Raw genomic sequence first — 19,432 nt, 5'->3', positions numbered from 1 at the left:
CAGAGTAAGGCAGGAAAAATGGCTGGAATGGTGCCCAACTTTTGGGCACCAGACCAGCCTTACAGAGTTGTGGAAACGGGTCAGGCAAGCGACAAGCCGCCAAGCCCCGAAATGCACTCATCATGACCCACAATCAGAGGCTAACAGATTGGTGCTTGAGTTCTCTGCCAGAACCAGCACCAACAATCTGCCTCCAATGAGAGAAAAACAACAAAACTTAAATCCAGAAAGACTTGCTCTCATAAGAGACAAGGCACTCGAAGCTGATGAAACGGATGCCTTGTTCTCTCTTAGGGAACTAAGAAAATCATACAAATCCAGTTCTGGGTCAGCACCGGGATCTGATGGGATCTCTCACCCCATCATTTCGCATCTAGGCCTTGCAGGAGAACTTGCATTCTTGCAGATTATCAACAAATACTGGCAAACAGCCACGGTGTCCCAGAGCTGGAAACAAGCCACAATAGTTCCCATCCCAAAACCAAAGGAGCCTGGCAAGTACCGTCCCATCTCTCTTCTCAGCTGCCTGGGTAAAACAGCTGAGAAGATGGTACTCAACAGGCTCCGATGGAAAACGGGTCCCCCCCATGAACACCTGCACGGGTTCGCAAGAGTTAAGAGCACTGCTCATAGCATTTTCACACGCTTCAGCACAATCTGCACCTCGCCCGCCGTGGTTGTCTTCCTTGACCTGGAGAAGGCTTTTGCGTTTGAATGGCAAGCGGACTTGCCATTCAAGAGACCCTAATCCACAAAGGAGTCAAAGGCAGACTCTTGGCCTGGATAGCTGACTATTTTAAAAATAGATCAGCAAATGTCAGATTTCAAGGTCACCTCTCCCAGCACATGCCACTTGAAAATGGAACTCCTCAGGGAGAGGTTCTTAGTCCAGCCCTGTTTAATACCCTCATGTCCAACATACTCGACATTCACCTGCCAGAGGGATGCAAGATCATCTCTTATGCAGATGACTTGGCAATCATAGCCTCTGGCAATCACTGCCTTACTAGAGCTCAGCGTTGTCTGAACCTGGTGTCTGAAGAGTGTTGTAGGACGGGTCTAAAAATATCAGCAGCAAAATCCAAAGCAATGGTACTGAGAACCAATGTCAGAAACAAAAAACTCACTATACAGGGTATGGATCTGGTATGGGTGAAGGACTATCTATACCTTGGTGTATGGAGAGGACACACACTCACTTTCAAAAAGGAGATCCAATACCTGCTTGACAGAACCAAGGAAAGACTGTCAGTCATGAAAGTCATGACAGGGAGACACATAGGAGCAGGACACAAAGTACTAAGATCATTCTATGTACATGCTGTCCGTCCTATTATTGACTATGCATCTGTCGCCCTCATTGCTTCCAGCACAACATTAAAAGAAAAACTGGAAACAATACAAAACGAAGCAGCCAGGTGCACCTAAGTGGACAAAGGTCACCAACCTCCTCATGGAAGCTGATTTACCGTCCATGGACACTAGAATAGATCTAATGGCAGCACAGTTCCTCTCCAAGGTCCTGCAGGCACCCACAAACTCCTAAGACAAAGAGTTCTCAGATGCCTACAACAAGATTACCAGTTGTTTGCGGACAATTCCTGGCTCACACATACAGCCAGAGTATTGATACGCTTTCAACTGAAAGATTTATTGCTTGCCAAGGGTATAGACTCCCCTCACCCTGATTACAAAGAACCCCCGCCGTGGGCAAACGAAATGATCGAATTCTCAATTCTAAATCTCACAATGAGAAAAGATCAATATTCCATGCCTAGCCTAAAGGCACAAGCACACAGGGTCATTGAACAAATAACTCCGCCGGGTAGTATAACTTACTACACGGACGGATCCGTGGATCCAATAAACCATACTGCAACAAAGGATACCACAGCATCCATTAGGGTCACTGACAATGCCTAAACGCTTCAGGCTGAAACGGTAGCGATCATGGAAGCATTGACACACGCGTCCCTGAGGGGAGGGCACGTTGTCATTCATGACAGCTTACAGCATAGCATGCCTCCAGATAACATCTACCTCTTGACAACAGTACTATACATTGCCCAAAGAATCCTTAGTCAAGGTAGAAGAATCATCATAAACTGGGTCTCAAGCCACATAGGCATACAAGGGAACGAGCTTGCTAATAAACTAGCCGAAAAGGGCAGGGGTATGCCCCATCCTCCATGATCGTTAAACCCAGCCGAAGGGGACTGAGCCAAGGTACCAAAGCTGCAGCGTGTGCGGTCCTCCAGGGAGCACATAGAGAAAACATCACAAAATCGCTCGCTGCAGAGTGGTACTCAGATGCTTTAGGCTATGAGCCACTGGCCCTTCCTCCAAACACAAAAAGAGGTACCGAAGTCATACTATTCAGACTAAGACTAGGTTACCAATGCGCTTGGCAAATTATTGACAATGAGACTGGGAGGTTATGTAAACACTGCGGCGAGCCTAACGCCACCACAGCCGCCCGGGCAGGTAAAAAGGGTGTGCGACATGCTTACCCCGTGGCTGCTGGATCGCTTGCTTGCAATCCAACCACCGCGATAAGCATGCAGTTCAAAGAAAACATCTGAGATAACTAGAAATAGTTAACACAGGCCGGGCCACTCCAGAGAAAAGGCCCGGGCGAAGCATGACTTCGCAAATCTAACTGAACTGAACTGAACTGTCCGTGGTCAACCAATCAGGTCTCGGTATGCGTCGTCGAGAAGCTGCTAATGGTGAGGGCGAGAGGACAGGCTGTGGACCTGGACCCAACCTGGGGGAAGTATGCTGCGCTGCAGGTTGCGGGGGTCGGCTACACTCTCAAAAGGCTGTAATACGCTAGATTTTGCCGTTTTTTTCGACTTTTGGGATTTTATTACTTTTGGCCTTTATTTCATTATAAATGGACTGGATAATAATTATTATCATCATTATTATCATTACTGTCATTATTCTTATGATTATCATTATAGTCATTATCATCATGATTATCATATTATTATCATCATTATTGCAGTTATAAAGATTATTATGCTAATTATTATAGCTATTTTCATCATAACTATTTTTATAATGATAATAGCAATAATGATAATTTTAGAAATAATAAAGATAATAGCAATAATGATAATTTTAGAAATAATAATGACAATATTGATAATTATAATGACAATGATAATGATGTTATTATTATTTCTATTGTCATTATTAGTCTGAAAATTATTGGAATAGAGTTGATTATTGCTATTATTGCAGTAATTATCAAAATTATCATTATAATTATGATTTTCTCATTATTATCATTATTATTGTCATTATCATTGTCATTATCATCATAATTATCATCATTATTGCATATAATGAAGGAATTATCATGAAAATCATCACAATTACCTGAATTAATGTTGATGATAATAATCATAAAGCCCATCCATAATGAAAAAAAGGCTAAAGTATTAAAAAAAAAACGGCGAAATCTAGCGATATATAGCCTTTTGAGAATATGGTCGAAAAAACCCTTTTCGAGTTTATGGGATGATTATGATTTCTGCAATAATTCGGCTAATTATGATGATTTTCATGATAAACCCATTAATAATGACGATAATAATGATAATTATGACATTAATTAGGATAATTATGACATTAATTAGGGTAATTATAATCAAATGATAATTATAATGATAATTTGCGTAATTAAGGCAATAATAGCAATCATCAACAATATTCTAATGTTTTTAAATGATAATAACAATAAGACTACCGATGATGATAATAATTAGAAATAATAATGATAGTAGAAATAATCATAATATCGCTATTATTGTTATTAATATTATCACTGTTGTTGTTATTATTTCTAAAATTATCATTATTGTTATTGTCATTATAGAAATAGTTATAATTAGGAAAATGACATTAATAATTAAGATAATAGCTCTTATAATAATTATATTATTATGGCGATAATTACTATAATGATGATAATGATGATGTTAATGCTATTAATGATAATAATGATGATAATAATAATCATAAAGCCCATCTATAATGAAAAAAGGCTAAAAGTATATATAAAAAAAAGAAAGTCGAAAAAACGGCGAAGTCTACCATTATATAGCCTTTTGAGAATATGGTCGAAATTATGGGATGATTATGATGATTTCTGCAATAATTCGGCTAATTATGAAGATTTTCATGATGATGAAAGTAGCTATAATAATTAGCATAATAATCATTATAACTGCAATAATGATAATAATGATGATAATCATGATGATAATGACTATAATGATAATAATCATAAATATAATGACATTAATGATAATAATGATGATAATAATTATTATCCTGTCCATTTATAATGATATAAAGGCCATAAGTAATAAAATCCCATAAGTCGAAAAAACGGCAAAATCTAGGGTATTACAGCCTCTTGAGAGAAACGAAAAAAAAAGCTTTTCGCTTTTTATTGGTAATTATAAGGATTTTAATATCAATTCAGGTAATTGTGATGATTTTCATGATAATTCCTTCATTATATGCAATAATGATGATAATTATGATGATAATGACAATGATAATTACAATAATAATGATAATAATGATAAAATCATACTTATAAGGATAATTTTGGTAATTACTGCAATAATAAAAATAATCAACACTATTCCAATAATTTTCAGACTAATAATGGCAATAGAAATAATAATAACATCATTATCATTGTCATAATAATTATTACTATTGTCATTATTATTTCTAAAATTATCATTATTGCTATTATCATTATAAAAAAGTTATGATGATGAAAATAGCTATAAAAATTAGCATAATAATCATTATAACTGCAATAATGAGGATAACAATGATGATAATCATGATGGTAATGACTATAATGATAATAATCATAAGAATAATGACAGTAATGATAATAATGATGATAATTATTATCCAGTCCATTTATAATGAAATAAAGGCCAAAAGTAATAAAATCCCAGAAGCAGAAAAACGGCAAAATCTAGCGTATTACAGACTTTTCAGAGCAACGTCAAAAAAAACTTTTCTCTTTTTATTGATAATTATGAGGATTTTAACATTAATACAGGTAATTGTGATGATTTTCATGATAATTCCTTCATTATATGCAATAGTGATGATAATTATGATGATAATGACAATGATAATGACAATAATAATGATAATAATGATAAAATCATAATTATAATGATAATTTTGATAATTACTGCAATAATAGCAATGATCAAGTCAATTCCAATAATTTTCAGACTTATAATGACAATAGAAATAATAATATCATTATCATTGTCATTATAATTTTTACTATTGTCATTATTATTTCTGAATTTATCATTATTGCAATTATAATTATAAAAATAGTTATGATGATGAAAATAGCTATAATAATTTGCATAATAATCATTATAAATGCAATAATGATGATAATAATGATGATAATCATGATGATAATGACTAATGATAATAATCATAAGAATAATGGCAGTAATGGCAATAATGATGATAATAATTATTATCCAGTCCATTTATAATGAAATCAAGGCCAAAAGTAATAAAATCCCATTAAGTCGAAAAAACGGAAAATCTAGCGTATTACAGCCTATTGAGAGAAACGTCGAAAAAAAAACTTTACGCTTTTTATTGGTAATTATGAGGATTTTAACATTAATTCAGGTAACTATGATGATTTTCATGATAATTCCTTCATTTTTTGCAATAATGATGATAATTATGATGATAATGACAATGATAATGACAATGATAATGACAATAATAATGATAATAATGATAAAATCATAATTATAATGATGATTTTGATAATTAGTGCACTAATAGAATTAATCAACTCTATTCCAATAATTTTCAGACTAATAATGACAATAAAAATAATAATAACATCATTATCATTGTCATTATGATTATTACTATTGTCATTATTATATCTAACATTATCATTATTGCTATTATCATTATAAAAATAGTTATGATGATGAAAATAGCTATAATAATTAGCATAATAATCATTGTAACTGCAATAATGATAATAATGATGATAATCATGATGATAAAGAATATAATGATAATAATTATAAGAATAATGACAGTAATGATAATAATGATGATAATAATTATTATGCAGTCCATTTATAATGAAATAAAGGCTAAAAGTAATAAAATCCAAAACTCGAAAAAAAAGCAAAATCTAGCGTATTGCAGCATTTTGAGAGAAACGTCGAAAAAAACCCTTTTCGCTTTTTATTGGTAATCAGGAGGATTTTAACATTAATTCAGGTAATTGTGATGATTTTCATGATAATTCCTTCATTATATGCAATAATAATGATAATTAAGATGATAATGACTGTGATAATGACAATAATAATGATAATGATAATATCAAAATTATAAGGATAATTTTGATAATTACTGCAATATTTGCAATAATCAACTCTATTCCAATAATTTTTAGACTAATGATGCAAATAGAAATAATACTAACATCATTATCATTGTCATTATAATTATTACTATTGTCATTATTATTTCTAAAATTATTATTATTGCTATTATCATTATAAAAATAGTTATGATGATGAAAATAGCTAAAATAATTAACATGATAATCATTATAACTCGAATAATGATGATAATAATGATGATAATCATGATGAGAGTGACTATAATGATATTAATTACAAGAATAATGACAGTAATGATAATAATGATAATAATTATTATCCAGTCCATTTATAATGAAATCAAGGCAAAAAGTAATAAAATCCCAAAAGTCGAAGAAACGGCAAATTCTAGCGTATTACAGCCTATTGAGAGAAACGTCGAAAAAAACTTTTATTTTATTGGTAATTATGAGGATTTTTACATTAATTCAGGTAATTGTGATGATTTTCATGATAATTCCTTCATTATATGCAATAATGATGATAATTATGATGATAATGACAAAAATAATGATAATAATGATAATATCATAATTATAATGATAATTTTGAGAATTACTACAATAATAGCAATAATCAACTCTATTCCAATAATTTTCAGATTAATAATGACAATAGAAATAATACTAAAATCATTATCATTGTCATTATAATTATTACTATTGTCATTATTATCTCTAAAATTATCATTATTGCTATTATCATTATAAAATTAGTTATGATGATTAAATGATTAAAATTAAAATGACAATTAGCATAATAATTATTATAACTGCAATAATGATGATAATAATGATGATAATCATGATGATAATGACTATAATGATAACAATAATTAGAATAATGACAGTAATGATAATAATGATGATAATAATTATTATCCAGTCCATTTATAATGAAATAAAAGCCAAAAGTAATAAAATCCCATAAGTCGAAAAAACGGCAAAATCTAGCCTTTTGAGAGAAACGTCGAAAAAACACACTTTTCGCTTTTTATTGGTAATGATGAGGATTTTAACATTAATTCAGGTAATTGTGATGTTTTCCATGATAATTCCTTCATTATATGCAATAATTATGATAATTATGATGATAATGACAATGATAATGACAATAATAATGATAATAATGATAAAATCATAATCATAATGATAATAATGATAAAATCATAATCATAATGATAATTTTGATATTTACAGCAATAATAGCAATAATGAACCCTATTCTAATAATTTTCAGACTAATAATGACGATAAAAATAATAATAACATCATTGTCATTATAATTATTACTATTGTCATTATTATTTCTAAAGTTATCATTATTGCCATTATCATTATGAAAATAGTTATGATGATGAAAATAGCTATAATAATTAGCATAATAATCATTATAACTGCAATAATGAGGATAACAATGATGATGATCATGATGATAATGACTATAATGATATTAATCATAAGAATATTGACATTAATGATAATAATGATGATAATAATTATCATTCAGTCCATTTATAATGAAATAAAGGCCAGAAGTAATAAAACCCCATAAGTTAAAAAACGGCAAAATGTATGGGAATTTTAACATTAATGCAGGAAATTGTGATGATTTTCATGATATGCAATAATGATGATAATTATGATGATAATGACAATGATAATGAAAAATAATAATGATAGTAATGATAAAATCATATTTATAGGAATAATTTTGATAATTATTGCAATAATAGCAATAATCAACCCTATTCCAATAATTTTCAGACTAATAATGGTAATAGAAATAATAGTAACATCATTATCATTGTCATTATAATTAATACTATTGTCATTATTACTTCTAAAATTATCATTATTGCTATTACCATTATTCAAATAGTTATGATGATGAAAATATATATAATAATTAGCATAATAATCATTATAATTACAATAATGATGATAATGACTATAATGATAATAATTATTATAATAATGACAGTAATGATAATAATGATCATAATAATTATTATCCAGTCCATTTATATTGAAATAAAGAACAAAAGTAATAAAATCCCAAAAGTCGAAAAAACGGCAAAACCTAGACTTTTCAGAGAAACGTCGAAAAAAAACCTATTCGCTTTTTTTAACATTAATTTAAGTAATTGTGATGATTTTCATAATTCCTTCATATTATGCAATAATGATTATAATTATGATGATAATGACAATGATAACGACAATAATAATGATAATAAGGATAAAATCCTAATTATAATGAGAATTTTCATAATTACTGCAATAATAGCAATAATCAACTCTATTCCAATAATTATCAGACTAATAATGACAATAGAAATAATAATATCATTATCATTGTCATTATTTCTAAAATTATCATTATTGTTATTATCATTATATAAATAGTCATGATGATGAAAATACCTATAATAATTAGCATTATAATCATTATAACTGCAATAATGATGATAATAATGAAAATCATGATGATAATGACTATAATGATAATCATAAGAATAATGACAGTAATGATAATAATGAGGATAATAATTATTATCCAGTCCATTTATAATGAAATCAAGGCTAAAAGTAATAAAATCCCAGAAGTCGAAAAAACGGCAAAATCTAGCTTTTTGAGAGAAACGTCGAAAAAAAAACTTTTCGCTTTTTATTGGTAATTATGAGGATTTTAGCATTAATTCAGGTAATTGTGATGATTTTCATTATATGCAATAATGATGATAATTATGATGAAAATTTTAATGATATGACAATAATAATGATAATAATGATAAAATTATAATTATAATGATAATTTTGATAATTACTGCAACAATTGCAAGAAACAACTCCATTCCAATAATTTTCAGACTAATAATGACAATAGAAATAATAATAACATTATTATCATATTCATTATAGTTATTACTATTGTCATTATTATTTCTAGAATTATCATTATTGCTATTATCATTATGAAAAGAGTTGTGATGATGAAAATAGCTAAAATATTAACCATAATATTCATTATAACTGCAATAATAATAATAATGATGATAATCATGATGATAATGACTATAATGATAATAATCATAAGAATAATGACAGTAATGATAATAATGATGATAATAATTATTATCCAGTCCATTTATAATGAAATCAAGGCCAAAAGTAATAAAATCCCAGAAGTCGAAACGTCGAAAAAAACCGTTCCAATTTTTTTGGTATTTAATTAAGAGGTAATTGTGATGATTTTCATGATAATTCCTTCATTATATGCAATAATGATGATAATTATGATGATAATGGCAATGATAATGACAATAAAATCATAATTATAATGATAATTTTGATAATTAATGAAATAATAGCAATAATCAAGTCTATTATAATGATTTTAAGACTAATAATGACAATAGAAATAATAATAACATAATTATCATTGTCATTATAATTATTACTATTGTAATTATTATTTCTAAAATTATCATTATTCCTATTATCATTATGAAAATAGTTATGATGATGAAAATAGCTATAATAATTAGCATAATAACCATTATCATTGCTATAATGATGATAATAATGATGATAATCATGATGATAATGACTATAATAATAATAATCATAAGAAAAATGACAGCAATGATAATAATGATGATAATGTTTATTTTCTAGTCCATTTATAATGAAATAAAGGCCCAAAGTAATAAAATCCAATAAGTAAAAAAAAAAAAAAAAAAACGGCAAAATCTAACGTATTACAATCCTTTTGAGAGAAACGTCGAAAAAAAAACTTTCGCTTTTTTTTTGGTTGTTATGAGGATTTTAACATTAATTCAGGTAATTTTGATGATTTTCATGATAGTTCCTTCATTATATCCAATAATGATGATAATTATGATGATAATGACAATGATACTAACAATAATAATGATAATAATGATAAAATCAGAATTATAATGATAATTTTGATAATTACTCCAATAATAGCAATAATCAACTCTATTCCAATAATTTTCAGACTAATAATGACAATAGAAATAATATCATTATCATTGTCATTATAATTATTACTATTGTCATTATTATTTCTAAAATTATCATTATTGCTATTATCATTATAAAAATAGTTATGAGGATGAAAATAGCTATAATAATTAATAATAATCATCATAAATGCAATAATGATGATAATCATGATGGCAATGACTATAATGAAAATGATCATAAGAATAATGACAGTAATGATAATAATGATGATAATAATTATTATCCAGTCCATTTATAATGAAATAAAGTCATTTTGAGAGAAACGACGAAAAAAAACCTATTCGCTTTTTATTGGTTATTATTTGAATTTTAATATTAATCCAGGTAATTGTGATGATTTTCATGATAATTCCTTCATTATATGCAATAATAATGATAATTATGATAATAATGATAATTATGATAATAATGATAATGACAATAATAATGATAATGACAATAATAATGATAATAATGATAAAATCATAATTATAATGATAATTTTGATAATTACTGCAATAGTAGCATTAATCAACACTATTACAATAATTTTCAAACAAATAATGACAATAGAAAAAATAATAACATAATTATCATTGTCATTACAATTATTACTATTGTCACTATCATTTATAAAATTATCATTATTGCTATTATCATTATAAAAATAGTTATGATGATGAAAATAGCTATAATAATTAGCATGATAATCATCATAACTGCAATAATGATGATAATAATGATGATAATCACGATAATGACTATAATGATAATAATCATAAGAATAATGACAGTAATGATAATAATGATTATAATAATTATTATCCAGTCCATTTATAACGAAATCTAGGCCAAAAGTAATATAATCCCAGAAGTCGAAAAAACCCTTTTCGCTTTTTATTGGTAATTATGGGGATTTTAACATTAATTCAGGTAATTGTGATGATATTCATGATAATTCTTCATTATATGCAATAATGATGATAATTATGATGATAATGACAATGATAATGACAATAATAATGATAATAATGATACAATAATAATTATAATGATAATTTTGATATTTACAGCAAAAATAGCAATAATCAATTCTATTCCAATACTTTTCAGACTAATAATGAAAATATAAATGATAATAGGATCTTTATCATTGTCATTATAATTATTACCATTGTCATTATTATTTCTAAAATTATCATTATTGCTATTATCATTATAAAAATAGTTATGATGATGAAAATAGCTATAATAATTAACATAATAATCATTATAACTGCAATAATGATGATAATAATGATAATCATGATGGAATGACTATAATGATAAGAAACAGAAAAATAATGACATTAATGATAATAATGATGATAATAGTTATTATCCAGTCCATTTATAATGAAATGAAGGCCAAAAGTAATAAAATCCAAAAAGTCGGAAAACGGCAAAATCTAGCGTATTGCAGAGAAATGTCGAAAAAAAACATTTTTGCTTTTTATTGGTAATTATGAGGACTTTAACATTAATTCAGGTAATTGTGATGATTTTCATGATAATTACTTCATTATATGTAATAATGATGATAATTATGATGATAATGACAATGTTAATGATAATAATAATGATAATAATGATAAACTCATAATTATAATGATAATTTTGATAATTACTGCAATAATAGCAATAATCATCTCTATTCCAATAATTTTCAGACATAATGACAATAGAAATAATAATAACATCATTATCATTGTCATTATAATTATCACAATTGTCATTATTATTTCAAAAATTATTGTTATTGCTATTATCATTATAAAAATAGATTTGATGATGAAAATAGCTATAATAATTAGCATGATAATCATTATAACTGCAATAATGATGATAATAATGATGATAAGCATGATAATAATGACTATAATGATAATAATCATAAGAATAATGACAGTAACGATAAGAAAGATGATAATAATTATTATCTAGTCCATTTATAATGAAATAAAGACCAAAAGTAATAAAATCCCATAAGCCGAAAGAACGGCAAAATCTAGCGTATTACAACCTTTCTTATTGGTAATCATCAGATAATCATCAGGTAATTGTGATGATTTTCATGATAATTCCTTCATTATATTCAATAATGATGATAATTATGATGATAATGACAATGATAATGATAATGATAAAATCATAATTGATATGATAATTTTGATATTTACAGAATAATAGTCAACTCTATTCCAATAATTTTCAGACTAATAATGACAATAGAATAAATAAAAATATCATTATCATTGTCATTACAATTATTAGTATTGTCATTATTATTTCTAAAATTATCATTTTTGCTATTATCATTAATAAAATAGTTATGATGATGAAAATAGCTATAATAATTAGTATAATAATCATTATAACTGCAATAATGATGATAATAATGATGATAATCATGATGGCAATGGCTATAATGAAAATGATCACAAGAATAATGAGAGTAATGATAATAATGATGATAATAATTATTATCCAGTCCATTTATAATGAAATAAAGGCCACAAGTAATAAAATCCCCAAAGTCGAAAAAACGGAGAAATCTAGAGTATTACAGCCTTTTGAAAGAAAAGTCTAAAAAATAATTTTCGCTTCTTATTGGTAATTATGTGGATTTTAATATTAGTTCAGGTAATTGTGATGATTTTCATGATAATTCCTTCATTATATGCTATAATGATGATAATTATGATGATAAAGATAATGATAATGACAATAATAATGATAATAATGATAAAATCATAATTATAATAATTATTTTGACAATTACTGCAATAATAGCAATAAGTAACACTATTACAATAATATTCAAACTATTAATGACAATAGAAATAATAATAACATCATTATCTTTGTCATTACAATTATTACTATTGTCATTATCATTTCTAAAATTATCATTATTGCTATTAACATTATAAAAATAGTTATGATGAAAATAGCTATAATAATTAGCATAAAAATCATTATAACTGCAATAATGATAATAATGATGATAATCAAGATGTCAATGACTATAATGAAATTGAGCATAGGAATAATGACAGTAATGATAATAATGATGATAATAGTTAATATCCAGTCCATTTATAGGAAATTTTTGAGGTTTTGGTTAGGTTAAAGGGTTTTTTGGGTCAAATTTGACCAGGAAAAATCCAAAAATTTTGTTTCTTACATAAGGTTTATATTTAAAACGTTTTAAAGGAGGTTAGGTTAATTACCCGGAATTTGGTGAGGGTTTGGTTAGGTTAGGTTTTGGTTAAGGGTCAAATTTGACCAGGAGACTCCAAAATTTTGTTTTCTTACTAAGGTTTATATTAAATCAGTTTTTAATTTGGGGGTTAGGTTTTTAAATTTTCTGGGAAATTTTGGGGGGAGGGGTTTGGTTAGGTTTTGGGTTTGGTTAGGTTTTAAATTTGACCAGGAGACTCCAAATTTCGTTTTCTTACATAAATTTATATTAAAAAAGTTTTAAATTGGAAATTTGGTTTGGGGGAGGTTAGGTTAGGTTAGGGTTTTTTTAAATTTTAAATTTGACCAGGAGACTCCAAATTTTTTTTTTACATAACCTTTATATTTAATCAGTTTAATAGAGGTTAGCTTACATTAACTAGAATTTGGTGAGGTTAGGTTAGGTTAGGTTAGGCTCAAATTTGACCAGGAGACTCCAAATTTCGTTTTCTTAAAGAAGGTTTATATTAAATCAGTTTAATAGAGGTTAGATTACATTAGCTGGAATTTGGTGAGGTTAGGTTAGGTTAGGTTAGGTTAGGTTAAGTTAGGCTCAAATTTGACCAGGAGACTCCAAAGTTTGTTTTCTTTCATAAGGTTTATACCAAATCAATTTAATGGAGGTTAGGTTACATTAGCTGGAAATTGGTGAGGTTAGGCTCATAAGTATTATATTAAATCAGTTTAATGGAGGTTAGTTTACATTACCTGGAATTTCGTGAGGTTAGGTTAGGTTAGGTTTGGTTAAGCTCAAATTTGACCAGGAGACTCTAAATTTCGTTTTCTTACATAAGGTTTACATTAAATCAGTTTAATGGAGGTTAGGTTACATTAGCTGGAATTTGGTGAGGTTAGGTTTTGTTAGGTTAGGTTAGGTTAGGCTCAAATTTGACCAGGAGACTCCAAATTTCGTTTTCTTACATAAGGTTTATATTAAATGTGTTAAATGGAGGTTAGGTTACATTAGCTGGAATTTGGTGAGGTTAGGTTACGTTAGATTAGGTTAGGTTAGGCTCATATTTGACCAGGAGACTCTAAATTTTGGTTTCTGACATAAGGTTTATATTAAATCAGTTTAATGGAGGTTAGGTTATAATAACTGGAATTTGGTAAGGTTAGTTTAGGTTAGGTTAGGCTCAAATTTGACCAGGAGACTCCAAAATTTCGTTTTCTTACATAAGGTTTATATTAAATCAGTTTCATGGATGTTAGGTTACATTAGCTGGAATTTGGTTTGGTTAGATTAGGTTAGGTTAGGTTAGGCTCAAATTTGACCAAGAGACTCCAAATTTCGTTTTCTTACATAAGGTTTATATTAAATCAGTTTAATGGAGGTTAGGTTACATTATCTGGAATTTGGTGAGGTTATGTTAGGTTAGGTTAGGCTCAAATGTGACCAGGAGACTAGGTTAGGTTAGGTTAGGTTAGGTTAGGTTAGGTTAGGTTTGGTTTTGGTTAGGTTAGGTTTTGGGGTTTGGTTAGGTTTTGGTTAGGTTTGGTTTGGTTTGGTTTGGTTTTGGGTTTGGTTTGGCTTTGGCTAGGCTAGGGGTAGGCTAGGCTAGGCTAGGCTAGGCTAGGTTTTGGTTAGGTTAGGTTAGGTTAGGTTAGGTTAGGGTTAGGTTAGGTTAGGTTAGGTTAGGTTTGGTTGGGAAAGGGAAAGGGGGTTAAAGGGAAAGGTAAAGGGAAGGTAAGGTAAGGGAAGGTAAGGTAAGGGGAAGGTAAGGTAAGGGTAAGGTAAAAGGGAAGGTTAGGGGTTTGGTTAGGTTAGGTTAAGTTAAAGATAATAACAATAATGATAAATTTTTGAAATAATAACAACAACAGTATTAATTGTAATAACAATTATAGCGATATTATGATTTTTCTACTATCATTTTTTATTTCTAATTATTATCATCATCGTTTTGTCTTATTGTTTTTTCATGAAAATCATTAGAGTATTGTTGATGATTGCTATTATTGCCTTAATTACGCAAATTATTATTATAATTATCATTTTATTATAATTATCCTAATTTAAAGTTTTTTATTATTTGGGATTTCATGAAAATCTTTATAATTTGCCGAATTTTGGAGAAAAATCAAAATTATCCCCTTAAAAAAAATGTTTTTTTTAATTTTTTTCATTATTAATTTGCCTTATTTTATTTTTTTTTTTTATAATTTTACCTTTTTTCATTATGGGTGGGTTTATGAAAATCATCATTAAATTTTAAATTTAAAATTAAAATTAAAAATTAAAATAAAAAAAAAAGGGTTTTTGATTTTTCTCTAAAATTAAAATTTTTTTTCCTTTTTTTCATTATATTTTATTCTTTTGGTTTTTTTCATTAAAATATTAATAAATTTTATATTCATTATTTTTAAATTTCGCAAAATTTTTCTTATAAATTATCATTTTATTTACAATTATCCTTAAATTTAAAATCATTAAATTATTAATTTAAAGATTAAATTTTCAAATTTTTATGCCCATTTTATTATCATAAAAAAAATTAAATTAAAAGCAAAAAAAAATTTTTTTAAATATTTCAAAAGGTAATAAATTTTAAATTTTCCAATTTTATTTGGGTTTTTTTTAAATTTTCTTTTTTCATTATTGGGGGGTTTTTTGGAAAAATTAAATTTTTCTATTATTTCATTTAATTTTCAAAATTATCATTATAATTTATTTAAAATTTATCATTATTTTTGTCATTATCATTTCATTATAATTTCATCTTTGGGAATAATAAAAGGGGGATCAGGAAAAACATCAAATTACCTGAATTAATTTTTTAAAAACCTCATAATTACCAAAAAAAACGAAAAGTTTTTTTTTTTGAGTTTCTCTAAAAGCCCGTAATACGCTAGATTTTGCCGGTTTTTTTTTGACTTTTTGGGGTTTTATTACTTTTGGCCCCCTTTTTTCATTATAAATGGGCTGAATAAAAATTATTATCATTTTTTATCAAAATTTTGTCATTATTTTTAAGATTATCATTATTGGGCATTTCATCATGATTATCATTATTAAATTTTCATTATTAGTTAAATAAATTTTTATGCTAATTATTATTGCTATTTTTATCATTATAACTATTTTATAATGATAATAAAAAAAAAATGATAAATTTAGAAATAAAAATGACAATAATAATAATTATTAAAGACAAATGATAATGTATTTTATTTCTAGCCCTTTTTAGTTTAAAATTTTTGGAATAAAGTTAAATTTTTGCTATTTTTTTCGTAAATTTCAAAATTATCATTATAATTATGATTTTTTCATTATTATCATTATTATTTCATTATCATTTCATTATCATCATAATTATCAACATTATTGCAATAATAAAAAAATTATCATGGAAAAACCTCAAATTACCTGAATTAATGTTTTAAAACCTCATAAATTTCCATTAAAAAGGAAAAAGGTTTTTTTTTGACGTTTTTTTTCAAAAGGTTTTAATACCCTAGATTTTTTTTTTGGGATTTTATTACTTTTGGCCCTTTTTTTCATTATAAATTTTACTGGAAAAATAATTATTATCACTTTTTTTTATTACTGTTATTATTTTTATGATTATTATTATTATAATCAATTCCCTGATTATCATTATTATTTTTTCATTATTGCAGTTTTTAATAAATTTTTATGGTAATTATTATTGCCATTTTTATCAATAACTATTTTTAATTTAAAAGAAAAATTTTTGAAATAATAAAGAAATAATAAAAATTATAATGACAATGATAATTATTTAATTTTTTTCTATTGCCCTTATTAGTTGGAAAAATTTTTGGGAAAAGAGTTAAATTTTTGCTATTATTGCAGTAATTATCAAAATTAACCCTTATAAATTTTTAAATTTTATTATTATCATTATTATTTTCATTATCATTGTTATTATAAACATAATTATCAATTCCCTTAAAAAGGAAAAAAATGAAAAATCATAATTAACCCGAATTAATGTTAAAAAACCTCATAATTACCAATTTTAAAAAAGGAAAAGTTTTTTTTTTTGAGTTTCTCTAAAAGGCTGGAATCGCTTAATTTTTCCGTTTTTTCGCCTTTTGGGGGGTTTTTTTACTTTTGGCCTTTATTTTATTAAAAATGGACTGGAAAAATATTATTATCATTATTTTATTATTCTTAAATTTTATTATTATATCATTATCATCATGATTATCATTATTATTATCATCATTATTGCAGTTATAATAAATTTTTATGTTTAAAATTATTGCTATTTTTATCATTATAATTTTTTTATAATGAAAATAGCAAAAATGATAAATTTTTAAAAAAATAAAGACAATAATAATAATTATAATTTCAATGATAATTATGTTATTATTATTTCTATTGCCATTATTAGTATGGAAATTATTGGAATATAGTTAATTATTGCTATTATTGAACTAATTTTAAGATTATCATTATAATTATGACTTTATCATTATTATCATTATTATTGTCATTATCATTGTCATTATCATCATAATTATCATCATTATTGTCATTAAAAAGGAATCATCATGGAAATCATCATAATTACCTGAATTAATGTTAAAATCCTCATAATTACCATTAAAAGGCGTAAGAGGGTTTTTTTCGACGTTTCTCTCAAATACTCTAGATTTTGCCGTTTTTTTACTTCTAGGATTTTATTACCTCTGGCCTTTATTTCATGATAAATGGACTGAATGATAATTATTTTCATTATTATCATTACTGTCATCATTTTTATTATTATTATCATTATATTCATTATCATCATGATTATCATCATTATTTCAATTATAATAATTATCATGTTAATTATTATTGCTATTTTTATCATTATAACTATTTATATAATGATAATAGCAATAATGATAATCTTAGAAATAATAATGACATTAATAATAATTATAATGACAATGATAATGATGTTATGATCATTTCTATTCCCATTATTTGTATGGAAATTATTAGAATAGAGTTAATTATTGCAGTAATTATCAAGATTATCATAATAATTATGACTATTATTATCATCATTATTATTGTCATCATCACTGTCATTATCATCATAATTATCATCATTATTGTCAATAATAAAGGAATCATCATGGAAATCATCAAAATCACCTGACTTAATGTTAAAATCCTCATAATTGCCATTAAAAAGCGAAAAGGTTTTTTTTTTCTCGACGTTTCTCTCAAAAGGCTGTAACACGCTAGATTTTGCCGTTTTTTCGACTTATGGGATTTGATTTCTTCTGGCATTTATTTCATTATAAATGGACTGAATGATGATTATTATCATCAATATTATCATTACTGTTTATTTTTATGATTATTATCATTATTATCATCATTATTGCAGTTATAATAATTATTATGCTAATTATTATTGCTATTTTCATCGTTATAATTATTTGTATAATAATAATAGCAATAATGATGATAATAGAAATAGTAATAATTATAATGACAATGATAATGATGTTATTATTTCTATTGCCATTATTAGTATGGAAATTATTGGGGTAGAGTTAATTATTACTATTATTGCAGTAATTACCAAGATTATCATTATAATTATGACTTTATCATTAATATCATTATTATTGTCATTATCATTGTTATTAACA

At 26.3% G+C, this 19,432-nt stretch overlaps 1 protein-coding gene across 1 annotated transcript in view; it reads right to left on the bottom strand.

Annotated features, from left to right (window-relative positions):
• Window positions 1–627: 627 nt before the first annotated feature.
• Window positions 628–19,432, bottom strand: part of LOC138861602 (uncharacterized) — a 21,398-nt gene continuing 2,593 nt past the window's right edge. The window contains exon 3 of the mRNA XM_070121398.1: window positions 628–691. Within this exon, the coding sequence (XP_069977499.1) occupies window positions 628–691 (64 nt within the window). The remainder of the gene's footprint in view (window positions 692–19,432) is intronic.

This window comes from Penaeus vannamei, chromosome 4 (assembly GCF_042767895.1).
Source record: "Penaeus vannamei isolate JL-2024 chromosome 4, ASM4276789v1, whole genome shotgun sequence".
Lineage (NCBI taxonomy): Eukaryota > Metazoa > Arthropoda > Malacostraca > Decapoda > Penaeidae > Penaeus > Penaeus vannamei.
Note: the sequence above shows the minus strand (reverse complement) of the source record. Positions and strands in the feature narration are given on the sequence as shown.